Source organism: Garra rufa, chromosome 1, assembly GCF_049309525.1.
Source record: "Garra rufa chromosome 1, GarRuf1.0, whole genome shotgun sequence".
In the NCBI taxonomy this organism is placed as follows: Eukaryota; Metazoa; Chordata; class Actinopteri; order Cypriniformes; family Cyprinidae; genus Garra; species Garra rufa.
In genome coordinates, this window is record NC_133361.1 from 74,600,157 (window position 1) to 74,627,900 (window position 27,744).

The following is a 27,744-nucleotide window of genomic DNA, read 5'->3' on the forward strand; positions in this document are numbered from 1 at the left end:
CATACCGAGACATAATTCTAACCAGAATTTCATCACTCACGAACGGCGGCACGTTAGACAACAACACTTTCTTAGAAGGCATGGAAAGCGGGAGCACAGGTGTGAAAAGATTTTCAATAACTATACCAGTTTCGACTACCTCATTTGCCTTCTCCACCGAACTAAGAAAAACAACTGTGGCACTATTCATTCTAGAGGCCGACATGACATGTTCGTGCCCTACAACCTCGCCTATCGCCAAACAACAATCCTCCACGCTCACCGCAGACGCCACTTTCACACCGTGGCGTCGCGTGAGATTACTTAAACTCTGTGACCGCGGGGCCGTCATACTGCTCGCACAGTGAGCGGCAGCACACGGCCCAACACGTCAAAAGGAGATATCAAGAGAGAAAACAAAAACACCAAAGCAAGAGGTAGAAAAAGAAAACAGTATTCACTCACACTCAGCGCCCGTACTCACACCACTCAGTCCGCTCACACTCAACACCCGCACCGGAAGTGAGAGAGAGAGAGAGAGAGAGAGAGAGAGAGAGAGATACACATAAATAAACTTCTTGTCAGCGTTTGCCTGCAATTAAAATATCCTAGATACTAGATCGCTACATTATATTCCTCAGCAAAGCTGCTGTTTTTGAATTAATCATTGTTTGCACAGCCGTCTTTTTTATCCATTCAGTCAAATTTTGCGCTGCAAATATCAATCCTAGTTTTAATTAGTCTATAACCATGGAATAAGCGGGATAATCAACGGCTTGCCGTGCGTTAAAGGATTTAAAATGCACTTCGCGGAGGGCGGTCGGAAAACCGTTGATTATCCCTTACTTATATTATCTGTTTTATATATTTAATACGGTCACACGTTATATTAGTGTCATGATCGGGGCTGTGGGTTTTCCCTCAGCCACCTGAGGTCGCTGTTTGCACTGCACTCTGATTCATCACGTCTGTTTTGTCATTACCACTGATTCACACACAGCTGTTCACTATCTGGACTCTGTATAAGAACACTCACACTTCATTCCGTTTTCAGGTCTGCATTGTCTTATGTCTTCTGTCAACTCTCCGTCTGCTCTACGTTCCTGTATCCTGGCTCTGGTTTTGTTATTTAGTATTTGAGTTTATGTTTAAGTTGTGCCGTGTTGGCCTTTTTGTTTGCTTTGTTTGTTCTGTTTTATTGTGTTTTGTTTCATTAAAATCCTTCCCTGCATTTGGACCCAGATCTCCCTTACTCAACCGTGACAGAATGCAGACCTCACAAATGGGTCCAGCGGGGAGGAATTTTTTTTTTGAGGCGGCATTCCCCCGCTTGGGGGCGGCGACCATTCCCTCTGCTCCCAAGACAGAGGGGATGTCTTTCGAGGCGGCGTCGGCCGCAAGGTTCGAGTACATCTACGCCTGCCTGGCGGTGGATGCTGGTATCGCCGAGGCTATGCGGAAGCGCCCCTGCTTTGCGGTGGGGGTGGAGACGACCGTGCTCTCTGTTCCGGACGCGGCGGTGACCGCTCTCTCTGTTCCGGACGCGGCGGTGACCGCTCTCTCTGCTCCGGACGCGGCGGTGACCGCTCTCTCTGCTCCGGACGCGGCGGTGACCGCTCTCTCTGCTCCTGACGCGGCGTTGACCGCTCTCTCTGTTCCGGACGCGGTGGTGACCGCTCTCTCTGCTCCTGACGCGGCGGTGACCGCTCTCTCTGTGCCGGACGCGGCGGTGACCGCTCTCTCTGTGCCGGACGCGGCGGTGACCGCGCTCTCTGTTCCGGACGCGGCGTTGACCGCGCTCTCTGCTCCTGACGCGGCGTTGACCGCTCTCTCTGCTCCTGACGCGGCGGTGACCGCTCTCTCTGTGCCGGACGCGGCGGTGACCGCTCTCTCTGTGCCGGACGCGGCGGTGACCGCACTATCTGTTCCGGACGCGGCGGTGACCGCGCTCTGTTCCGGACGCGGCGGTGACCGCGCTCTCTGCTACGGCCGCGGCAGTGACCGCTCTCTCTGCTCCTGACGCGGCGGTGACCGCTCTCTCTCTGCTCCTGACGCGGCGGTGACCGCTCTCTCTGCTCCGGACACGGCGGTGACCGCTCTCTCTGCTCCGGACGCGGCGGTGACCGCTCTCTCTGCTCCTGACGCGGCGTTGACCGCTCTCTCTGCTCCTGACGCGGCGGTGACCGCTCTCTCTGCTCCTGACGCGGCGTTGACCGCTCTCTCTGTTCCGGACGCGGCGTTGACCGCGCTCTCTGCTCCTGACGCGGCGTTGACCGCTCTCTCTGCTCCTGACGCGGCGGTGACCGCTCTCTCTCTGCTCCTGACGCGGCAGTGACCGCTCTCTCTGCTCCGGACACGGCGGTGACCGCTCTCTCTGCTCCTGACGCGGCGTTGACCGCTCTCTCTGCTCCTGACGCGGCGGTGACCGCTCTCTCTGCTCCTGACGCGGCGTTGACCGCTCTCTCTGTTCCGGACGCGGCGTTGACCGCGCTCTCTGCTCCTGACGCGGCGTTGACCGCTCTCTCTGCTCCTGACGCGGCGGTGACCGCTCTCTCTGTGCCGGACGCGGCGGTGACCGCTCTCTCTGTGCCGGACGCGGCGGTGACCGCACTATCTGTTCCGGACGCGGCGGTGACCGCGCTCTGTTCCGGACGCGGCGGTGACCGCGCTCTCTGCTACGGCCGCGGCAGTGACCGCTCTCTCTGCTCCTGACGCGGCGGTGACCGCTCTCTCTCTGCTCCTGACGCGGCGGTGACCGCTCTCTCTGCTCCGGACACGGCGGTGACCGCTCTCTCTGCTCCGGACGCGGCGGTGACCGCTCTCTCTGCTCCTGACGCGGCGTTGACCGCTCTCTCTGTTCCGGACGCGGCGGTGACCGCTCTGTCTGCTCCGGACGCGGCGGTGACCGCTCTCTCTACTCCTGACGCGGCGGTGACCGCTCTCTCTGTTCCGGACGCAGCAGTGACCGCTCTCTCTGCTCCTGACGCGGCGTTGACCGCTCTCTCTGTTCCGGACGCGGCGGTGACCGCTCTCTCTGTTCCGGACGCGGCGTTGACCGCTCTCTCTGTTCCGGACGCGGCGGTGACCGCTCTGTCTGCTCCGGACGCGGCGGTGACCGCTCTCTCTACTCCTGACGCGGCGGTGACCGCTCTCTCTGTTCCGGACGCAGCAGTGACCGCTCTCTCTGTTCCGGACGCGGCGGTGACCGCTGACGTTCCTCTGGCGGCGTCCGCTGACGTTCCTCTGGCAGCTAGGCCAGCTCACGTTCCACTGGCGGCGAGGCCAGCTCACGTTCCTCTGGCGGCGGTGTCCGCTCACGTCCCTCCGCTGCACGGGCCTGGCCCGCCATCCCTCCCCCTTATGCACCTTCCACCGTTCCTCCTCCCTCCAGAAATTTTGTTTTGGGAACGTCTGGTAGCCGTTCCCTAGAGAGGGGGTACTGTCATGATCGGGGCTGTGGGTTTTCCCTCAGCCACCTGAGGTCGCTGTTTGCACTGCACTCTGATTCATCACGTCTGTTTTGTCATTACCACTGATTCACACACAGCTGTTCACTATCTGGACTCTGTATAAGAACACTCACACTTCATTCCGTTTTCAGGTCTGCATTGTCTTATGTCTTCTGTCAACTCTCCGTCTGCTCTACGTTCCTGTATCCTGGTTTTGTTATTTAGTATTTGAGTTTATGTTTAAGTTGTGCCGTGTTGGCCTTTTTGTTTGCTTTGTTTGTTCTGTTTTATTGTGTTTTGTTTCATTAAAATCCTTCCCTGCATTTGGACCCAGATCTCCCTTACTCAACCGTGACAATTAGGTGGCCTTAATTATTATGTACTTAAAGAACAATGTACTTAATGTGGTCATATTGCATTGCAAAACACTTTTGCTTCTATTAAGGTGGGATATGGGTAAGGTTAGGGGCAGGTTTGGTGGTATGGATAGGTTTGAGGGTGGGTTAGGGTGTAAGGGTTGGTTCAACAGTGGTAAATACAGAAATTAATTACAAATGTAATTACATATAGGTTTTTAAAAATATAGAAATAAAATGTAAAAACATGTACACAATAAGTACACTGTACCAAATTATTAAATTAAATGTAAGTACATAGTTGTTAAGGTCACCTAATGTGAAGTGGGACCTTTAATACTTGGTCAGTTCGATTTGTTTGGTTAACGTTGGTTAAATCTTTTATTATAATACTGTGCAGTGCACAAAATCAAGATCCGAAAGATGGTTCTTTGTGTTCATTGTTCTTGATGTTAAGTTTAGAAATGATGGGCATCCACTTATTATTAGTGTGACATTTTAGCATGCAAATAAAGGGAAGAACTTCAAGATATCGGCCCTAAAAATCAGCCAAAAAAATCGTCAGCACATATCGGCTGACCCTGACCTCTAACCTCATTACCTCATTACCTATCGTCATTACAACAAATGTAATAAAATCATTCTTGCTGAAATTGCTCAACTGCAATACACAATTTCTTTCTGATTTACGATATGTCTATTCTCTGCTCTAGTTTTACTCGTCCATGTTTCAGTCTGCCGCTGTCTAAACATCGATTATGAAACTGGTTCCACATGTGTATCACACTAATGTACATACTATATTTCCTACAGCAAATCAAAAAAGGTATTAATAATTATGAAGGCACTATAAAGTATGCCTATAGAAATAAATGATGCTATTTTGATGCCATTTAATGACTTTTAAGTCCCAGTCACATCATGCACCATTACTGTCTGATCAAATAAGTCACACAGCATCGTCTTTTAGTTTCATTCTCTCTGAAAATCCTGCATCAAACTGTGTCTTGTTTAAAACAAATATGTGATAAAATGAAGCGAACAAACGACCAGATTCTTACAGATGCGGTCAGGAACTTTATTAAAGATAAAGCAGCTCGTTTTAGCAGCTTGCCTTCAATATAAGCTGCTTTTAGACTCTGTGTTTTGAGAACATTTCATTTCTTAAAAGTACAGTGACCTCTTATGTCAAAAGGTCAAGGAAATTTGATTTCTCAGCTCATATACCACCTGTTTTACTACTGGTTTGATCAGTCACTACAGTCCTTCTGAAGCAGAGTCAAAAGTGAGAGTGAGAGAGTGTGTGTGTGTGTGTGTGTGTGTGTGTGTGTGTGTGTGTGAGAGAGAGAGAGTGAGTGTGTGAGAGAGCGAGAGAAAGAGAGAGAGAGAGAGAGAGAGAGAGAGAGAGAGTACATACATTTGTGTAGTCCTGCTGTAATTCTGGATTCTCCTCCATGATCCACACTATAAAACACACACAGAGTCATATTATTATTAATTCAGTTATGATCTTGGCTTCCAATGATTATAAAAACAATATAATCAAGATAAAACAACATGTTAAACCATGAATTAAAAATTCTAGCAATATTCTAGAGCTTAGCAACATGCAAAAGGAAAATAAGCTGAAATGTTTTTCACAGAACCTTGCTAAAGCAGCATGTTACAATGGTGAGGGAAAAGCTGATCTCTGTATTGCGTGTTATCACAACCATACGGTCTTAAAAAACAAAACAAAAAAGAACATACAGCCCATGATCACAACAAACGATTGTTGGTCGTCTACATTGTCATCTGAGGAGATTATGAAGATTAAACACGTGTTTTTGTTTAACTCTGAAACATAAGATGTGGAGTTGTCTGTTTTTGCTATGAAACAAACTTTTGAGATAGTTCAGGAAATGAAGAAAGAACATTTATATTCTGCTTATTTGTTTATTCAAGTCAGTCCACCCAGGAGTTTGTGCACTGTAACCCTGATAACTTAATCTACATGAGAAAGTAAAATGGCATGCATTGGCTAACTATGTCCATCTCATCATTGCATGAACATGCATTAACAAGCTGTAATGCTGCCTGATGATGTAATTATGATATTTGCTCAGGTGGATGCTGGGGTCTTATCTATCGGATTCAGTGGTGTCAAAAGTATTCACATTCATTACTCAAGTAGAAGTATAGATACTAAGATTTAAAAAGACTTTTGTAGAAGTTGAAGTATCAACTCAAGCTTTTTACTCAAGTAAAAGTATTAAAGTACTGGTTTCAAAACTACTTAAAGTAAAAAAGTAAAAGTAATGTAAGGAAAAAAATGCCATTGAGGACAAAAGCTTAGGCCGCTCCACAGGGGCATATTGTGCATTACCCCACCTCCCCAAAAAACATTTCTAAAGGCCATAGTGACTATGTTATATTAAAATGTTAATGTTGAAAAATTTGGAATGCACTAGGCTACCTGTTTTGGCTGCATATTTGCCCATTGAAAATAAATGCATTTTATTACAATGCAAATACATTAAAGAACCATAAATGTGTACTACTGAGCATTAACATGTGTTTCTTGGAGCGGACGATATGATCATTAGTTGCTGCCTATAAGTATTGTTATCGCAACATTGTCAATCGCGTTGTCAATCGCAAATGTTTATTTATTCAAACGACTTTCTATCAAACTACCTACTATAGCTTCATTTGCAGAGGATGAAGAGAAAGCACCCGTTTGATAAATAAGCAAGTAGTAGAGAAATAAGAAGTAATCTTTTTTGAGTAATGACCCTAACACTGGCTATATCCTTGCTGGAGTGCAGGGCTGGACTGGGGTTAAAATTTGGCCATGGACAAATCCAGCCCTTCCAGCCCACAAGTTCCCCCGTGAGTTTTGTTGGATTATAGGCAAGCCACGCAGAGCCGACGCTCCCTGATCCGCCATGGCCTCCTGCTCTGCCTGCAATGCCAACGCTTCCTGCTGTGCCTGCTCCGCCATGGCTTCCACTGTTTCACTGACTGCCATTGCTCCACGGTCCAGGCCCACCTCTGCTCCATGATCCAGGTCTGCAATGCCAGGCCAGCAGAGGGAGCCCTTGCTCTACACAGACTGTTACTGCTCCCTCTGCTTCTTTGGTTATTTCCTGTTTGGCAGCCATATAAGGCCATGCCAAACAGGACATCGCAAATTATTGTTTTGCTGTTGCAGACTCCAAGCGTTTTTCCCTATTGCCATTGCCATGTTCTGTTTTGTTTTGTTCCATAGTTATAGTCATAGTTATGGTCTTGTCTGGTTTCATTGTTTTATTGCATGTTACTATGGACTGCCCACTTGGATTTTGACCCTCGCCTGTATTATTGGATTACTTTTTTGGAGAACCCTGTTTGTTCCTGTTTGCTGGTGTTTAACCTTGTCTGTTTTGACAACGATCTGTTTAATAAAGTTTGCGTTTGGATCTTCAACGCTGTCGTCGAGTCCCTGTTACATCACTAAAAACGGACACAGTCATCACGTTTTCAAGCTATTTCATGTTTCATTTTGACATGACACAAAGCAGTGGGAGAGTTGTTTACTTTTTTTCAAAATTTAAAAAACAAGTAGGAAGTAGTTTGATTGTGTGTTGTCATTTAACTAAATAAAATCAACATAGTTGCTTCTTATTTATTTTATGCGTGTTATATGCATTTAATGAGAGAGGACAGTGGAGATCAATGTATCTTACACTGAAACTATCTAAGATATTTTTGTTTATTTGGCTCAGACTAGTGCTCTTTAAATCTGTTATATTGTTGTGTCCTCTAGAAACCCTTAGACTTCTATGTACATAGAGACACTGAAATCTAAAAAAACGTTGCTGCTCAACATACTTGAGTTTGTCCAGATTTTTGCATTTTTCAGAGAGCAGCCTCTTTCCTGAATCTCCTGGGTGGTTGTAGCTCAGATCCAGCTCTCTCAGGTGTGAGGGGTTTGAACCCAGAACTGAAGACAAACAATCACAGCCTTCCTTTGTCACCATACAGCCAGACAACCTACAGACACACATAGAAACAGGTCCACGTTACATTAGTTTGGCTGTCAGACATCACTAAGACACAGTCATTTCAGCTGTTTTCTGTAGTTTCAGTCACAAAAGTAGCATAATCAGAAACAGTTATATTCCATTAAAGTACAAATGTACTTAGGAACAAGCACAATGTATTTTAACTAGACACCCAGGGTTGACTTCCTGGGGTCAGTGATGGCGCTGGGAGAATCACTTGCATTTTTTCCTGATTAGCTAATTTTTTATTGTATATTTAAGTGCAATTTATTATTTGAATTACTTTTATTTGTGTATGCTCAGCAAATCAACAAATCACTGTGCTTTTGTAAAATAATGAAAATAAACAGGGTGCGCTTTCAGCCGTCTCAGTCTCCGCAAATATGTTTTTGAAACGTGGCAACAAAATTAAAAATCTCAGACATTCTCAAAAGTCTCAAAAATATCTCTGTTATGACACTAGGAGTCACTCTTGGGAGCCCAAACACCTCTAATATCTTGAGAAAAGGCCAATGAAATGGGGTGTGCAGATTTTGCATAGTCAAGTCAAGTCACCTTTATTTATATAGCGCTTGTAACAATACAGATTGTGTCAAAGCAACTGCACAGTATTTAAACACAACAAGTGTGTAAGTAACGCATTATTGAAGATAATCAATTTTCAGTTAAAGGCAGTTCATCAATGAATTCAGTGATATCATTGTCAGTTCAGTTCAAAGAGTATACGATATCGCTGGAAAGTGTCCCCAACTAAGCAAGCCAGAGGCGACAGCGGCAAGGAACCAAAACTCCACAGGTGACAGAAATTGAGAAAAAACCTTGGGAGAAACCAGGCTCAGTCGGTGGACCAGTTCTCCTCTGGCCAGACGAAACCAGCAGTTTGTACCAATGTCCGATTGTAGAGATAGATAAGCTATACATGTGGCAAGCAGTGTAGACAACAATTGTAGGAGAAGAAGCCATTACTCACCGTGATTGTGGAAAGATTCCAACTTACCAACTGATGTTGTTCGAATTCCTGAAAAAACGTAACGGAACTGGCTAAAGGAGTCCTAACGATATTAAACACGAGAGAAAAAAACGTGAATGGAACGCAGATGACAAGGTAACCGGCTAACGCAATGCTAAAGATAGTAAATAAGAGTTTAAAAGTGTGAATGGAGTGCGAGTGGAAAGTTAACTGGCTAATGGAATGTTAACGTGTTGCATACGTGTCGTGATTATAAAATAATTAATAAATAGGCTCATTCCTTGAAGGCAACCGTAGGAACTAACTGCACTTTGAAAGGATTGGGACACGTAGTACACGTCTTTCCGGTCTATTGCCACCAACCTCTTGTTGTTAAATGTGTAGTGTTTTAAACGGCAGCTTGAACAGGACCCGATTCAAAAAGTTTATTTTTTTAGTTTTTTTTAAAACCAAGATTGGTCTGAGTCCACCATCCTTTCTGATAATAATGAAATAGGGGCTGTAGAACCCCTGCTCCATTCCAGCTGAGGGGACTGGCTCTATCGCACCCTTCAAAAGAAGAGTTACAACTTTCCACCCAAGGACGGCAGCACTCTTGCCCTGAACAGAAGTAGTAGAATGCCACAGGGCTCAGCTGGTGCCTTGCAAACTAATTGCATAGCCGAGTGGATGGTTCTTGAAAAACCTACAAGAGGGATTAACCAATCCTTTAGACTCTCCGTCAGCAAACTCAAGCACAAGGGACAGTAAGATGAAGAGAGGAAGCAGATTGAAGAGAACGAGAAGGAGTATGGATGTGGAGAAGATCAGATAGGTACAAAGGAGCCAGATTATGAATAGCTTTAAAAGTTAGCAAGAGAATCTTGTGAAGTCAATCTGAAACTTAACAGGAAGCCAGTGTAGCTGCTGCAAAACACGGGTGATGTGGTGAGAGGAGGGGATTCTGGCAATAATGTGGGCTGCTGAGTTTGTGATATATGATTTCATACAACAGTTAAGTAAATAAGAAGTTGATATTGTGTTATATTTTAAACATTATATTATGTGTTTTGCTTTATTTTGCAGAGAACATATTACCTTTAGTTTAGCATATTACTTTTAGTTCCTTTTTTAAAGTAACATTTCATTTAAAAAACAAAATAATTCGCATGTCGTGCGTGTAACACGGGTGTTGTGAAAACAAGTGTTATGTCTGTGAACTGTCACAGTCGTAAATTTTGGAGTTGCATTCTAACAAACACAGAAAATCTCTTATCTGTAAACTGTCGCGGCCGTAGATTTTGGAATCTAATTCTGACAAAAAAACATAATTACATACAATAGTTTTAAATTACGCACAAGTAAATTAAAATTACACACAAATGTTTTGCAGTCCGCCATGAAACTCTGAAAAAAAAAAAAAACAGACCCGGCTAGAACACACGGAGTGATACAAAATTGTGAAAGGACGTTCCTGTAGCGATACCAGTAGAATATCTCACGTAACTACTCAAATTTACATAGATTCATTTTTAGGCAGCAGATTAGGCAATTAAGAGCGAATATGGACATATCAAAATAAAAATACTGTTTGCAAATAGTTCAGATGCATTACAAATTTACATTCACAGTAAAATTACAATACTAATAAGGATGTCTGTCTTAATATTTTATTATCTAAATGTAATAGCTTCTTGTTCTTGTTACTTCAATAGATTCATAGCAATTCTCATTACAGATTTGGAAATATGTTTGGTGCGTTTTATATTTTCAAATGTATATCCATGTTGATTTAAACTCATAAAACTTGTATTAAATGGAGTTTGTGTAGTTTTTCCATTTTCCAGCGATATCGTATACTATTTGAACTGAACTGACGATGATATCACTGAATTCATTGATGAACTGCCTTTAACTGAAAATTGATTATCTACAATAATGAGTAACTTACACACTATTGTTGTGTTTAAATACTGTGCAGTTGCTTTGACACAATCTGTATTGTTACAAGCTCTATATAAATAAAGGTGACTTGACTTGACTTGAAGTAGCATTTACTTCAAACTGAGTCTCTCTGAGACATCATTTTCTTGGGTGTTAATGAATTCAGTGTCATGCTTCACTCTCAAACAAAATGTGGTAGCATGTTGTTAATTATTTTATGGAAAACAGTTTACCTCAGTATCTCCAGCTTAGAGTTTCTCTTCAGTCCATCAGAAAGCAGTTTCACTCCATGATCCTTCAGGTCATTGTTACTCAGGTCCAGCTCTTTCAGACCAGAGTTTGAGGATCGTAAAACTAATGACAAACTCTCACAGGACTGGGCAGTGAGATTACATATGGAAAGTCTGAATGAGTAAAAACAGTAATTGCACACAATATAAGTCTTGGCAATGTGATTTTTATGATTAATTTAATGGTGAAAAAAAAAATGAAAGCGTTTGAACTCAAACCTCAGTATCTCCAGCTTACAGTTTCTCTTCAGTCCATCAGAAAGCAGCATCACTCCATGATCCTTCAGGTCATTGTTACTCAGGTCCAGCTCTTTCAGACCAGAGTTTGAGGATCGTAAAACTGATGACAAACTCTCACAGGACTGGGCAGTGAGATTACATATGGAAAGTCTGAATGAGTAAAAACAGTAATTGCACACAATATAAGTCTTGGCAATGTGATTTTTATGATTAATTTAATGGTGAAAAAAAAAATCAATGAAAGCGTTTGAACTCAAACCTCAGTATCTCCAGCTTAGAGTTTCTCTTCAGTCCATCAGAAAGCAGCATCACTCCTATATCCTTCAGGTCATTGTTACTCAGGTCCAGCTCTTTCAGACCAGAGTTTGAGCATTGTAAAACTGATGTCAAACTCTCACAGGACTGGGCAGTGAGATTACCTATGGAAAGTCTGAATGAGTAAAAACAGTAATTAAACACAAAATAAGTCTTGGCAATGTGATTTTTATGATTAATTTAATGTTGGGGGAAAAAATAAATTAAAGCGTTTGAACTCAAACCTCAGTATCTCCAGCTTAGAGTTTCTCTTTAGTCCATCAGAAAGCAGTTTCACTCCTGTATCTTTCAGGTCATTGTTACTCAGGTCCAGCTCTCTCAGGACAGAGTTTGAGGATTGTAGAGCTGTTGACAAACTCTCACAGGACTGAGCTGTAATTTTACAGCCATATAGCCTGAGTGGAAAACAAAACAAACGGCCATATTAATGTGTTCATCTGGTTTGTATTCCGGCCTTTATATTTGGCCTAAGTACAGCATAATCAACATTTTCTTTCAGGAAAACCACATGATGAAAGTAGTTCCAGGCAGATCTTTACTGCATTAAATGACCGTATCACTTCACCAAATTATTTCAATTATTTTAAAAGACTTTAGCTAGAAAATGACTTCATCAATAAAGCAAGGGGACAATAACAAACTATTTTCCTGTAGTAAAGCTGCTTTGACACAATATTGTATAAAGTGCTATAAAGTTGACAACTTGACTTGATAAAACAACATATACATTTTTGCAACAAAATGGCATTTTATGATGTATGGAAAGCACATACTCTATTTTTTCCCACTTTTTCTCCCCTTACAGACGCAAACATTGGAAACATATGCATGATAATATTGTTAACGCTACTCTAATTATATTATCAGTAAAAAAAGTTTAGAAATTAATCTTACTCACAATAAGACAAAAACTGGATGAATGCCTTGAAATATATCATCTGATCAATGTCTTGATGTGTGGTTACTGTAGTGTAAGCGGAATAATTGACTGCGGGCAAAGTCATTTATTCAATTATTAATAATGCACAACTGTAAATCGCGTCATCACCACCTCAGGTGTGCATTATTTTTCTAATAATTTAAAGCAGCCCAGAGTCTATTATTCCTTAATTAACTCATGTGTATAATTTATGTTGTGATTTGTTTATTTTTCAGTGTGACAGTGTGTATGAATGTGTATATATTGTCAGAATTGTTTTTGTATTCCTCCTTTATTATTTTGGATCGATATTTACTAATCTTAAAATATGCTAAAGCATTTAATAAAACCAACTGAAAATTTAAATTGCTTCGATGTGGAAACAGATGGATTTCACATTAGGTTTTTTTGAGTAGACATTCCCTGCCTTGTTCCCTTGGAAAAACATCACTGATACATTTATTCTAAAATATAAATGGGAAAATTGGCTATCTGTAATTGTGAATTGGCAATTCATCCACATATTGTAACCTAGTGATTTAGTGAATGTCAAACCTCAGTATGTTCAGCTGACAGTGTGAACTCTTCAGTCCATCATAAATCATCTTCACTCCTGAATCCTGCAGGTGATTGCTGCCCAGGTCCAGCTCTGTCAGATGGGAGTCTGATGATTGGAGAGCTGAAGATATAGTTTCACAGCATGTTTCATCAAGACCACAGCCGTTGAATCTGAAAGGACAGAAGGTTTGATTGATTTTGATTATTTTCTGATGTTCAGTGTTTTTGCAACATATTTTATACTTCACTATCAGGACAAGAAGATATTTTAAATAATATTTCAACATTTAATTGTTTAACGATGTAGAATAAAATATTTGATCAAACAGCAGTCAGTAAAAATTACTCACAGGGCTTTTTTGCAGCTTCTCACAGCTGGAATAAGTCTCTTGTATTTCCAAGATGATGATGTGAATCTCTTTGGGTTGAAGTCATCCAGCACCTTCTCTGACATCAGCAGTACATAGGTCAGCAATGTGCACATTGAAGATGAGAGCTCTCTTCCTGGATGTGCATCTGAACTGATGTAACTCTGGATTTCCTCATATAATGAATGATCCTTGAGCTCAAGCAAGCAGTAGAATAGGTTGACTGAAGCTTCATCTGAGATATTCTTGTTTTGCACTTGTTTAATGTATTCAGTTGTTTGTCTGATACTCTCTGTGGTGTCTTCAGTGTCTGTGATCAGACCCTTGAGCAGGTTTTGACTAGATTCTAGTGTAATGCCCATCAGAAACCGCAGGAACAGGTCCAGATGTCCTCTCTGACTCTTCATGGCTTTATCAACAACCTTTTTTAGTAACTCCTGCAATGTGATATTTTCTTCTGGATTATCAAAGAAGAACTGAAGCTCCTGCATGTTCTTGTTCAGGTAACAGATGAACACATGCACTGCAGCGAGGAACTCTTGAACACTCAGATGCACAAAGCAGAAGACCTTCTTCTCATGAAGTCCCTTTTCCTTCTTAAAGATCTCAGCGATCATTCCTGTGAACTCAGTGTCTTTACTCACATCAATATCACACTTTCCCAGATCTTCCTCACTGAACACAATGTGTTCCTGCTTCAGCTGTTCAAATGCTAGCTTGGCTAGCTTCAAAATTATCTCTCTATTTAAAGGTAAGAGTTTTGTACGTTGTCTTTCTGTCTTTGCATCATATTTCTGGTTCTTCATGTTCATCTGTATCAGCAGGAAGTCGATGTACATTTCAGTGAGTGTTGTGCTGATGTTCTTTTCACTGTCCTTGAGAATATCCTGAAGTACTGTAGCTGTGATCCAGCAGAACACAGGAATGTGGCACATGATGTAGAGACTACGATTTGTCTTAATGTGTTTGACGATTCTGTCAGCCAGAGTCTTATCTGTGATTCTCTTTCTGAAGTACTGCTCCTTCTGTTGGTCAGTGAATCCTCGCACCTCAGTGATCAAACCTACATGTTCAGGAGGGATCTGATTGGCTGCTGCTGGTCGTGATGTCACCCAGACCAGAGCTGATGGAAGCAGAGTCCCTTTGACCAGACTTGTGAACAGCACATCTACAGATGATCTTTTCTCAACAATGGCCCTTGTTGATGTTCTAGTATTAAAATTCAAAGGCAGGCGACTCTCATCAAGGCCATCGAATATAAAGGCAAGTTTACATTCCTTATATAACTTGGTTTTCTCCAGGCCCTTCAGTTCAGCATAGAATTCCTGCAGAAGCTCATGGAGACTGAAATCTTCATTGGTCATTGAGTTAATCTCTCTGAATGGAAGCAGGAACACACAGTGTATATCCTGATTGGCTTCTCCTTCAGCCCAGTCCAGGATGAACTTGTGCACAGAGACAGTTTTTCCAATGCCAGCGACTCCTTTGGTCAGCACAATCTTTTTCTCATTTTTTCCCTTAAATAATTTAAATATATCATTGCATTTAATTGGTTTGTCCTGTGTTTGTTTGTTCTTGTGAAAAGCATCATCAATCTTCAGAATCTCATGTTCCTGATTAACCTCCTTCATATCTCCCTCTGTGATGAAGAGTTCTGTGTAAACATCCTGGAGATGTGCTTCATTTTCTTTCTTGCACTCAAAAATACATTCTGCTTTCTCCTTCATGTTGGATTTGTGAGTTTCCAAGAATTTTTTCAAATCTGCTGTTACAAAAGATAATAAAGTTAATAAAACATTGGGAAAAATCAAAAACAGATTCCTTCCTTTTTTATATAAACATGATAAGGCTTTACATTGTGATCTCTTCAGTATTTCTTCAACATACTATAATTTAACTACTTTTAAAAGTAACTCCACAGACTTTAAACTTACAAAGATGCAGCACATCTAATACTTGAATGGGAGAAAGTGCAATGCACAATTAGGTGGAATAGTCCTGCTTCTGAATAAAAGAGCCAGTTGTTAATTGGTAAAGTCATCGTGTCACTGCAGCTGCACTTATCAACTTCGGTTGCTATAGAAACAGTCAGCTTCCTGACCCAGCTAGAAATGTTTAATGTTCTGGGAATGTTTTCAGCTGAAAGTTTTATTTAAGTTTCCAGAATGTTCTGGTAAAAGGTAGGATAACTTTCTCTAAAACATTCTACAAATGTTTATTGATAGCATTATTAGAACATTATTCTCCAACATTCTAATAAATCAAAAAATGTGGACTTACATTGCTCAGATGTCAAATTTAGTTTGAAAGCAAAAACCTAACCTTTGTTTGATGTCAAGCTCCAACATCATTAAATAACTCCAAAATCTGCATTACCAGCTTCACTTGTTATAAACTGGAATGACTATTTCTGTCTTATATTTACAAATCAACAGAGGTTTAGATGTTGATGTCTGTTTGAGAATAATAGTTTGGTTTGATTTCAACATCATGGGGAGAAGCATTTGGTTGAGTTGAGCATTTTGACTCTGGACTTTGTTAAAAATAATATCATGTAGTGATCAGTGATTTAATCAGATAGTCTATATTTCTATCTGTAATTTTTCTAGTGATGTGTCGTTCTTGAACGATTCGTTCATTTTGAACGAATCTTTAATGTGACTCGGGAAGAACGAGTCGTCTCGGGAGTGATTCGTTCAGTCGCGCATGCGCAATTGCGCAACTATGAACGAACGACTCAAACCCGAAAGACTCGAGAGATGAACTAATCAATTCTGTTTCCGGCTCCAGCAGCATAGGTTAAGCGTATGGGGCTGTCACGTGATGAACGAACGACTCAAACCCGAAAGACTCGAGAGATGAACTAATCAATTCTGTTTCCGGCTCCAGCAGCATAGGTTAAGCGTATGGGGCTGTCACGTGATGAACGAACGACTCGGACCCGAAAGACTCGAGAGATGAACGAATCCATTCTGTTTCCGGCTCCAGCAGCATAGGTTAAGCGTATGGGGCTGTCACGTGATGAACGAACGACTCAAACCCGAAAGACTCGAGAGATGAACGAATCCATTCTGTTTCCGGCTCCAGCAGCATAGGTTAAGCGTATGGGGCTGTCACGTGATGAACGAACGACTCAAACCCGGACAGATAGAGGTGAGGGAGTTAATCATAGACTGAAGACCCAGCTAAAAAATGAATTAGTCTCTTATGTTTCTAATAGCATTATAGTTTTGTCTTGTTTGTAGTGTGATCAACGTTTGTATAAGCAGCACATGTGTTATGGAAGTAACACGTAGCTTTTTTATTATATTTTGGTAAAATGAACGGAATGACTCGAAAAAAGATTCGTTCATTTTGCTGAACGAGACTCAAAGATCCGAGTCTGTAAAATGATCCGAACTTCCCATCACTACTTCAAACTCCTGATAGCTTTCACACACAGACATCAAGAATCGGTGTATGAATCTCAACAATGGTGACATGCTTCATGCTGCAGTGCATTCTGGGAGCTTGAGTTTTGTAAGATGTACCCAGAATACATTGCAGAATGAAGCAAGTCACCAATGTTGAGACTCATATACTGATTCTTGATGTTTGTTACAAAGAATTTTTTTTACAGAAACACTGAACTGCTATAACAAATAAAGTGCAGCACCATAGATTAGACCAGATGACAACAGATTATTAGAACGCTACATGCTGATAGTTTAATCATTAGCAAGCAAACCAAATCATCTGTTCACATTTTCTCTTACTGTTTTTGCCATAACAAACATCCAAAGACACTTATCAACATAATGGTGAGAATAAACCAAACTATTACTTTCAAACAGACATCAACATCTAAACCTCTGTTCACCTCAGTAAAAAACTTGTGTAAATGTATGACAGAAATAAAGTCAATCTGGTTTATAATAAGTAAAGCTGGTAATGCAGTTCACATCCAATGTCCAATAGGAAGATTCCCACTTAAATCTTTATTAAAATGTTAGTGGATAATGTTCTAATAAATAAATCATGAAACATTTGTATAATGTTTTGAGAATGTTATTCTACCTTTCAGGAGAATACTCCTAAATAAATGGGAACTAACATAAGACTTGCTGCTGAAAACATTACGGAACATTCTTAGAACCAAACCATTCCTAGTTGGACAGATGCTCTCAGGACAGTGTTTGTGCAATAACCGGTCTAGGCTGAAAAATAAGCTTTTTTAATGCTATCTGAGCATAAGAAAGTACTAATTATGAGACAGTTGTCAGATTTAATTGTCTATTAAATTTAGTCATAAGCCTGGAGAACAGTTTTGCAGAATGTGATGTTTGCTCATTCAGAGACACAGAAGCTGCACTTTCATGACTGAAACAGCTGAACGAGAGGCTTTTAAAAGAAGGTCACCAATTGAAATGACTTGATTTAAAGAGAATTGGTAATACAGTCACAACTGTGACTTATGCAGTAAAAAAAAATGATGAAAACAACATAGTTTTGAATACGACTGATAAGACTGCACCTTGTTCTTCTGTGTTTTTCTCTGCTGTCTCTGAGCTTTTTTGTGGCTCTGTGTGGAGAGAGAGAAAAGACAGAAGTAAAAAATGTGTGACAAAATACACAGATACACAAATGAAAATACTGTAGTATGTCTGCGTGAGAACAATATGACCATAAATGAACTGTGAGATTCATCTCCCTGTTATTATTCTCCTTCAGTCACCATAGAAGTAATGTCACACAGCCTCCTGTGTATTTTTATGAGAAGTTATTTTTCAAGTGATGCATTATTGCTTTTCTTGGTTCAAGGTTATATTCCATATTTGATATTTCCAACTGTGTACATGAGTAAGACAGTAAGAAAGAAATAAAGACTGAAGATTTAGGACAGGATTGTGTTCATGTGACAGTTCTTCACACATCTGTGCAGACCCTTGATGACTGAGACGGACTGAGAAACATTTATTACTGAACTGATGAGGAAGAGGAATCTAATTCTTAGGTCAACTTTTATAAGAACTGGTTTACAATCACTCAGCATTATTTCACTGCGGGCTAATAAGCAGTGTCTCAGTTACAGTCACAGTACCGTGTCCTGCAGTGTTGTAGTTGAAGATCACTGTGCCTGTGATGGTGTTTCCAGTGACTACAGGAGCATTTACATTTCCTCCTGTCTGAGCATTCATATTAACACTGCTGCTCATCTGAACTGGAACACAGACAGAGAGATTCATTACATTTCAACATAAAGACAGACAACTTCACCATCACTGATATTCTGTTCTTCATTACCTTCCTTGTGTTTTTTATCTTCCGGCTCATCTTGTGTGTCACTATGCTGCTCAACAGATGCCATCGTCCTTCACCGACTCGCTGCTGTTGGACAGGAAGAAAAGCTTTTTAATCACTCCACTGTTAGACACTTTACTGAAATAAATAAGCAACTCTATGAAAATGAATGAGTAAATTAAATACAGCAGTCTCTGTGTGTGTCACACCCCCGGACTTTCTATTTGGTTTCTCCCAGTTTTCCCCGCAGTTCTGAGTGTTTTTGGTTTCTCCCTCATCGTCGACACCTGTGTTTGTAATTAGTCTGTGTATTTAAGGTGTGTGTTTTCCCCTGTGCTCTTGTCGGTCTTTAATGTTATCCTGATGTTTCCTCTCCATGTTCCTGTGTCTGCCTGTTCCCATTGGATTTATTAAATGTTCGTTTTTTACTACGTCGTTGTTCGTGTGTTCCTGCCTGCAGCGTGACAGAAAGACCGACCGATACAGTTTTTTTTTTTTTGCGTGTTCACCTCCGTTTTGTTTTCCGTTCGTTTTCTCCAGTCTTTTGTTTCCGTAGTGTGTTTCCCCCATGGATCCCTTCCTCCGACCAGAATTCATCCTGCTACGGCTGAAGCAGGGGGAATTACCGCTCGAGGGATACACGTTAATGTTCCAACTCGTAGCTAATAACACCAGCTACCCGGACGACGCGCTCTGTGCGTTCTATGACGCGAGCCTAAATGCATCATGCAGAGCGCCTGTAACCCCTCCACTCTGGTTCTCATGTTCGACTCGAAAAAAGATCACACGCAGACAGTTTGTCGAGTTCAACCATGCACCGTATTTACTGAAGATAAATGAGAAAACACCAGACAGACATGACTCGTTACTCATCCGGTAACAAAACTGCCATTCATCTCAACAGCTCGTCTTGAACTGAAGAGTTTACAATCAATAAATGACTTTGACGTGATTATGAACTCGGTCTCTTTTTTTGTTATGCTTTTGTGAACATGAAAAACATTAAATTAAACAAACAATAATACACCATACCTGAAGATAAATGAGAAAACACCAGACAGACATGACTCGTTACTCATCCGGTAACAAAACTGCCGAAAAATCATACAAATAGGAATAATCAAAACAAATACACTGAATTGAAAGAAATACAAACGATTCCATATACACATAGTGTGTTCAGTCACATGTGAAAAACATGAAACAATTACTCGTCAACTGCGATCTTCATATCGCTCCAATATCAATTAAAAGAGTTTTAGATACATTTCCAGATGAATATACTTCATCTTAAAAAATATATATATAAATAATTCAGCAGTTTGAGATTTTAACCGGAGAGACAATTTTACCTGCCATTCATCTCAACAGCTCGTCTTGAACTGAAGAGAAAATGGCTGACGCAGCTGACCACTAACTCCCACTGCCTGTAGGTGTCTCCAAAACATTCTTGTCAAGGTGCATTAACAAATGAACAATGAACAATGAACGATTTTATCTTTTACAATTACAACAGCATTTTTTGCACAATTCATAATAAATCCCTTTCTTTTTTTTCCTCTGTTACACGCCATCGTCCGAGGACGGCCCTCGAGCTGATTTTGCCGCGTTTGTGGAGTGGACACTGGCGAGAAACAGACCCGAGTTCCCCGCCTGCTCCAAGGAGAATCTCGTCAGTGCCACTCCGGACCCAGAGCCCAGCCAGCCACCCCGACCCGCGGATTATGAGCCCGTCACAGACGGAAAGCCCGAGCCCGGAGCGACAACATTATGGAGTGCCGAAGAGGTCAAAATTGCTGATCAGGTGCATGAGCCAACCATTACATCCGCGCCGGTGGAGTGCTTCGAACAGCAAGAGAGGGCTGTAGAGAGCCCCGTCCACTGCACCGCCACTGGGGGTGAGCAAGAGCACTCTGGGGACTTAATGGACCGTGTCATGGAAATACCTATCTGCCTGGATTTCCCACCCACCCTCCCTCTTCTGCCTAGTCCTGAATCTCCACTGGTTCCGCCCAGCCTACCTGAATTCCCGTTGTCGACTGTCTGTCCCCGTGCTCACCCTCAGCCCACCATCTGTGCGGTGGGTTCGCCGCAGGTCTGCCAGTCTCCATCGGTGTCATGGCTGGAGGATCCCTCACCATCGCCTCCAGCCTCAGAGTCCTGGACTCCACCTCGGCCCTCCGACCCTGCGGCTCCACCCCGGCTCTCTGCTCCCTCGTCTCCGCCGTCGCCCGTCGATCCACCAGCTCCACCGGGCTCCATCGCCCCTCCGGCTCCGCCCTGGTCAGTCGTCGCCCCACCTTCGCCTCAGGACTATACTCCTCCGGCTGTGCCTCGTCGCTCCGTCCCACCGGCTCATTGGACCTCCTCCCTCCCGCGGACACAGCCTCGGCCCTCTGTCGCTCCGGCTCCGCCGCGGATCTCCGGATCTCCATCTCCGCCTTGGTTGCCAGAGCCTTGGGTTCCGCCTTGGCCCTCCGGATCCGCGGTGTCACCCAAGATCTTCGGCTTTCCGTCTCCGCCTCGGGCTCCACCACCACCTGCTCCACCTCCGTCGGTCGGATCCATGGAGTCGTCAGCCTCTCCTCCACCATGGCTCCTCCCTCCATCGGCTCCACCGTGGATTTACATCTTGGCTGCGGCCTGGGTCCCACCTGGCTCCTCCTGCTCCAGCCCCCTCCTGTCACCTCCTTGGCTCCTCCCTCCGTCATCACCTCCATGGACTGTTCCGTCACCACCCTGGACTCCATCTTGTTCCCTCCTCCCGGGAGTCCGTCCTCCACCTAAGCCCCCTCCAAAGACTTGGTACTGTTTCCTTTTGTATGTTTGTCGGCACGAGGACGTGCCTTCCGGGAGGGGGAGATAATGTCACACCCCCGGACTTTCTATTTGGTTTCTCCCAGTTTTCCCCGCAGTTCTGAGTGTTTTTGGTTTCTCCCTCATCGTCGACACCTGTGTTTGTAATTAGTCTGTGTATTTAAGGTGTGTGTTTTCCCCTGTACTCTTGTCGGTCTTTAATGTTATCCTGATGTTTCCTCTCCATGTTCCTGTGTCTGCCTGTTCCCATTGGATTTATTAAATGTTCGTTTTTTACTACGTCGTTGTTTGTGTGTTCCTGCCTGCAGCGTGACAGTGTGGATATTATTGACTATATTTAAAGATAAAAATAATATTTGTTTTGTTTACTATAATCAGGCAAAACAATAACAAAATACAATGAATAGGAGAAGTTGCTAAACGTCTGCTAATTCAACATGCTGTGTTTGTCTTGTGCTGTTTCTCTTTTCTTCAGTGAATCTGCTTGTTAACAGCAGGTGTTCATCAGCGTCTGAATTCATTTGTGTTCGTTCTCTCTGTCAGGAGGACTATATTAGTAAACTCATGTAGGGCACTGATTCTTCAGACATGGGACAAAACATGTCCAGCGATTAACCTAACCTATCTTTCAATCGCTTGTATTGTAAATTTAATTAAAAAAAAACAAGAAAATTGTTCCTTTTTTCGTTTTTTAATTTTTTGAAAAACAAGAATTATGCTCGATATATAATATATAGCCCTGTGTGTGTGTGCGTGTGTGCGTGTGTGCGTGTGTGTGTGTGTGTGTGTGTGTGTGTGTGTGTGTGTACCCTAACCCAGCGTGGTGACATCATTTATATATATATATATATATATATATATATATATATATATATATATATATATATGTAAAAACGTGTTTCTGTTTATAAATACAATAGTAAAGTAAAATAGTTTTTCTAATAATATATAAATTCTATATGTACAGCACATTTAGCCTTCTCCTGTTTTGATATTCATCACTTCTAGCAGAGTTAGGGCTGAGTGAACACATAACACTGGATAAAACATATCTATACCAGCATACAGTTAGTTTGTATCCAGATCATACATGTTCTGGTCATTTTTAAATGATTTGTTCAGATGTTTAAACAACAAATTGTTTAACAGTTTTGAGAAGTTACCATGGCAGTTGCACAGCAGACGTACTGTTCTGAGATCAAACTAAATGTTTTGTGTTCCACTTCTCAAGAATGAGTGAGGGAATAGTGAATGAGGCTGTAACCAACTAACCCTTTGTGGGAATATTTGCATAACACCGCCCAAACGTATACTCCAAGAAAGAAGGCTTTGTTAGAGATTGTCTTACTAAGGGGAGATGAGAGGGTCTGTATTGATTACTATTGGAGAAAGCATACCAGCTAACTCCTTATTAACCAATCACACTACAGCCTTGACGTCACTGAATTTCAGAGATGTGCGACACTCCATCACCGTTTGGGAAGTGCTGGAAGCTGAATCACACCTCTTGCAAAAAAGTCACTGACTTCTCTTATAAAATGGCTTTTTTTTTTCCCGTGGAAAACTAAAAAAGTTAAACCCAAAAGTATTGTTTGGTGTAAAATATGTTGAAGGTTAGCTGATGCTGTTGATTTATTCAGTGAAAAGCTGCTAGTTTCTATGCGAAAGCAAAAGCCCTTTATTTAGCCTTTATTTGGCAGCTGCTTCTGCCAGTCATTGACAGCTTTTTAAAAATATGATATTTAAACATTATTTCCATTAAAGGCAAACTGTGCTGCCATGTATTTCAACATGTTTTATGGGTTTTTTTTCTTTACAGTGTGACAAATAGTGGATCCTGAAGCTATTCTAACTAACTCCTCACAGTTTTAAAACAAATGAAAATACCTTTACCTGGATCATAGAACAAACTGATTATTTCAGTTTTGTCATATCTGACAGTCACTTTATGTCCACAAGGCAGTCCAGCAAAGACGGATAAGTCATTGGTTTTTAACATTCAGCAACTCAATTAATTCAACTGATTTGATCCATACTGTGGAGATAGGATGTATTTGTATTTTCCAGTACTAGCCCTAACCTACGGTGCCCGCCAGGGGACACCTTCGGTTCACTTATGTTTGTCGTGGCCACGACATAAGGATGTCGTTACCTCGACAAAATGATCTCGTGGCCACGACATAATATCACGTTCCCACGAGTTAATATGACGTTCCCACGAATTAATATCTCGTGGCCACAACATAATATCATGTTCCCACGAGTTTATATGTCGTGGCCACGACAAACATAAGTGAACCGAAGGTGTCCCCTGGCGGGCACCGTACTAACCACTAGGGGTCAGCAGTGTTATAGTCTTACCAGTAGAGTGTTGATCACAAATCAGAAGTGGAGCTGTGCTGCTGCTGCTCTTCCTGTTCCTGTCCTGAAAACAGGACAACAATCAGTTTGTTACAGAAGATTGTTCATCTGTTCAGGTAGGGTGACCATATTTTAGTTTTCAAACTAAGAGGACAGTGGGGGCAGGATGTAGACGGGGGGATGTTGGGTTTGAGGGGGTTAAAAATCCCCCAAAGTAGAGCAGTGACCATATCCCAAATATCAAAACTCAACATCAGTCATTTCCATACCTAAACTACATATTTTACATCACCGTTATGCAGACTGATCAACAGGTTTCCTAACAGTGGCCATCCTTCACAAACTTAACATACATAATGGACATTTGTATTATTTAACATTTAGTTATTGCAGGTTTGCATTGAATTTCACAGTTTTTATTCATTTTGAGCAGTACTGTATCTGTTTCTTCAGAACTAAATTAACATCTTACTCACAATTTCTCTCAACATGGGGACAGGAGAGCTTTTAATGAATAAATGGGCAAAGTAAACTCCAACACTGGCTCTGTCTAGAGTCCATTTCCACATCACACACTCTGACATCAGCACAATGAAGTTTTTAGACCCCGAACATGAAAATAGCGCAAAACAGCTAAAGATTGTGAGAGTTCAATTTAAGTGCTTCTTTTGTCATTTAATCAGCTTTCTCATTTCCAGGTATATCAACATGTGCTGGTACCCACACTGACATTTCAGAGGAGGATCTTCTGAAACTGAAGACCAGGAAGTGTATAAACATGACGGCAGCTGCACCTCTCACCATCATCCTGGTCATTAAACTGGACACGTTCACTGAAGAAGAGAGACTCTCGGTGGAGAAGATCAGAGCCATATTTGGAGAAGAAGCAGATAAACACACAGTCATCCTCTTCACTCATGGGAATCAACTGAACAAACCTATTGAAGAATTCACTAAAGACAACGAGGCTCTGAAAGAAATCCTGAGTCGCTGTGAAGGAGGATATTCAATAATAAAGACATGGAGGATCGCAGTCAGGTTGTGGAGTTCCTGCTGAAAGTAGACGCTGTAGTCGCTGCTAATGGAGCTGAATATTACACCAGCGACTCTTACCAGGATGTGGAGAACATGCTGAAAACTAAACCAGAGGAACTGAAGAAGCTGTATGAGAACAAATTACGAGACTTACAGAGAGAACTGGAGGCCAGATTTGCTGAAGAGAAGAGGAAACAGCAGGGGAGAATAGAGACACTGACAGCGTCTGAGCAAGAGAAAGAAAAAGCAGATCAAAGAGTTGGAACGACTGAACAAGTGTACAATGACCGAGGACCAGCGATATTATAAAGCAAAGCTCAGAGAGGCCAGAACAGACCTGTACTCATCCAAATATAATAAAAAAGATCTTTCAGAAGTTCTGCAACATCAGATCTTCATCACATTCACATTATGGAAATATGTGTGTATGTATTTATGTGTATATAACAGGGGTCACCAACCCTGCTCCTGGAGAGCTGTTGGCAGAGTTTAGCTCCAACCCTAATCAAACACACCTGAAAAAGCCAATCGATGTCTTCAACATCACTAGAAAGCTGGGCCCGTATCCCTAAAGAATTTTTGTGCAAAAAGTGGCTCCTAGCGGCCAAATTCTAAGAAAATTCTCAGAGTCATGACGTTTTCTTAGAATTTCCCCTAAAAGGGACACAAAAATCCCAGTTAATATAAAAGCTATTCCTCAAGATTCCTAGCGCTTAAAAGGGCTCCTAAGGCGAGATCTGCTAAGAGCAGGGAAGATGACTTTTAGTGGCTTAGGAGTTCCCTTAAGCAGCTGCACAAAATGGCCATTTTCTGTGTTTGTAGGATATTTGTTAACAAGCCTTCATAAATAGACCAGCCAGCAATCACAGACATCGATAAAAGCTGAGCCGTGTTTCCCTCGCTAAGACCACACTGAGTTGTAACGTTGCAATTTCTACTTCATTAAGGACAGCCCCTTGAGATAGGCCATCTTGTTTTCAATGGGGTCCATATGGGAGTGAAAGTACAAAATATGCCAGCTAGGATATTAATATGAGCAAATAAGACATGATTCATTATTTGAACAGGGAGTAATGAGCTTAAGTTTTCACATATTTTAGATTCTAATGTTAGGCTATAACCCCTACAGCTTACTATTCATTTTCCAGATATTTTCTTGAATGTGAAATATTATTTACAATTACAGTCTGCATAAGATTCGAGTGTATAATTATGTTTATTGATTTGAGGGTAAATCCTTTGCTCATTATCACCAAAAGTTCATTTTCATCAAACTTGTAGGATCAACCAATCACAGCTTTTGAAATGATGACTCATACCTAGCAACGGGGTCAACCACACCTCCTCACTAAGATAGGATTTTCCATCCATTCCTTGCTCAGAGTTCACTGAAAATGTTCTGGAACCACTTCTAAGCTAAAACTCCTGGCAAGAAATTTTTAGGTTAAGTTAGGAGCTCTCTGAGAGGATTCTCAGAAACATTAGGGATACGGGCCCTGGAGTTTACAGAAAGCAGCTGTTTCATTCTCATATTTCACAGATCTGCATTTAAAAATGAATCACACGATGGGAAAACATCTTTGTAATATATATATATATATGTGTGTGTGTGTGTGTGTGTGTGTGTGTGTGTAAAGTTTAATTGGATTATTAAGTTTGGCTCATGTCCAAGATTAGATTTCATGGAGAGGGCTGGGTTTATGACTTATACTGCAGCTGGCCACCAGGGGGCGACCGAAAACATTTGGCTTTACTTTTCTTTTTCTCGGACTCGTGCGGCACACTTGATACTATGGAAGCCCGTTTCCGCCACTGAATAAAAAAAATAAATAAAGTATTGCGACTTTTTTTCTCAGAATTGCGAGATAAAAACTCGCAATTCTGACTTTTTTTCTCAGAATTGCGAGTTATAAAGTCAGAATTGCGAGATATAAAGTCGCAATTGCGAGATATAAAGTCAGAATTCTGAGATATAAAGTCGCAATTGCGAGTTTAAAAGTCAGAATTCTGAGATATAAAGTCGCAATTGCGAGTTATAAAGTCAGAATTCTGAGATATAAAGTCGCAATTGCGAGAAAAAAAGTCAGAATTCTGAGATATAAAGTCGCAATTGCGAGTTATAAAGTCAGAATTCTGAGATATAAAGTCGCAATTGCGAGTTATAAAGTCAGAATTCTGAGATATAAAGTCGCAATTGCGAGAAAAAAAGTCAGAATTCTGAGATATAAAGTCGCAATTGCGAGTTTAAAAGTCAGAATTCTGAGATATAAAGTCGCAATTGCGAGTTATAAAGTCAGAATTCTGAGATATAAAGTCGCAATTGCGAGAAAAAAAGTCAGAATTCTGAGATATAAAGTCGCAATTGCGAGTTATAAAGTCAGAATTCTGAGATATAAAGTCGCAATTGCGAGTTATATAGTCAGAATTCTGAGATATAAAGTCGCAATTGCGAGAAAAAAAGTCAGAATTCTGACTTTTTTTCTCGCAATTGCGACTTTATATCTCGCAATTCTGACTTTTGTTTCTGTTCATTTGTGACACTTTCTGGCAAAGCACAATAGGAAACGGAGATCTTGTCTTGTTAAAACGACATATCATGTCATAAAAACGATATGATTTCCCGCTATAGAAAATATGATAACATGTGAGCGAGCTAGGCGATTGTCCGCGCTGCCTTCGCCACAGTCCTGACATAAAGGAGGATCTGCACGCTGCTGAAGTTATAGAAATACACTGTTTTAAGTATTTAATGTAATGGTTTCAGTTGTAGCAGCATGTTTATTAGGATTAATCTGTCTACAACAACTGCACTCAGACCCAGAGGATATGACTAACAGCAAATCCAATACTATCCGAAAG

General features: G+C 41.6%; 1 protein-coding gene and 1 pseudogene across 1 annotated transcript in view; one reads left to right on the forward strand and one right to left on the reverse strand.

Annotated features, from left to right (window-relative positions):
* LOC141319911 (NACHT, LRR and PYD domains-containing protein 12-like) overlaps window positions 1-18,739 on the reverse strand; it is an 812,443-nt gene extending 793,704 nt beyond the window's left edge. Inside the window, exons 1-9 of the mRNA XM_073833280.1 lie at window positions 18,676-18,739; window positions 18,473-18,592; window positions 17,906-17,953; window positions 13,375-15,157; window positions 13,022-13,195; window positions 11,772-11,942; window positions 11,212-11,382; window positions 7,637-7,798; window positions 5,202-5,248 (exon numbers count right to left, since the gene is read on the reverse strand). Of these exons, the coding sequence (XP_073689381.1) occupies window positions 5,202-5,248; window positions 7,637-7,798; window positions 11,212-11,382; window positions 11,772-11,942; window positions 13,022-13,195; window positions 13,375-15,157; window positions 17,906-17,953; window positions 18,473-18,592; window positions 18,676-18,739 (2,740 nt within the window). The remainder of the gene's footprint in view (window positions 1-5,201; window positions 5,249-7,636; window positions 7,799-11,211; window positions 11,383-11,771; window positions 11,943-13,021; window positions 13,196-13,374; window positions 15,158-17,905; window positions 17,954-18,472; window positions 18,593-18,675) is intronic.
* A 5,291-nt stretch (window positions 18,740-24,030) lies between these two features.
* Window positions 24,031-27,744, forward strand: part of LOC141319927 (GTPase IMAP family member 9-like) — a 4,271-nt pseudogene continuing 557 nt past the window's right edge.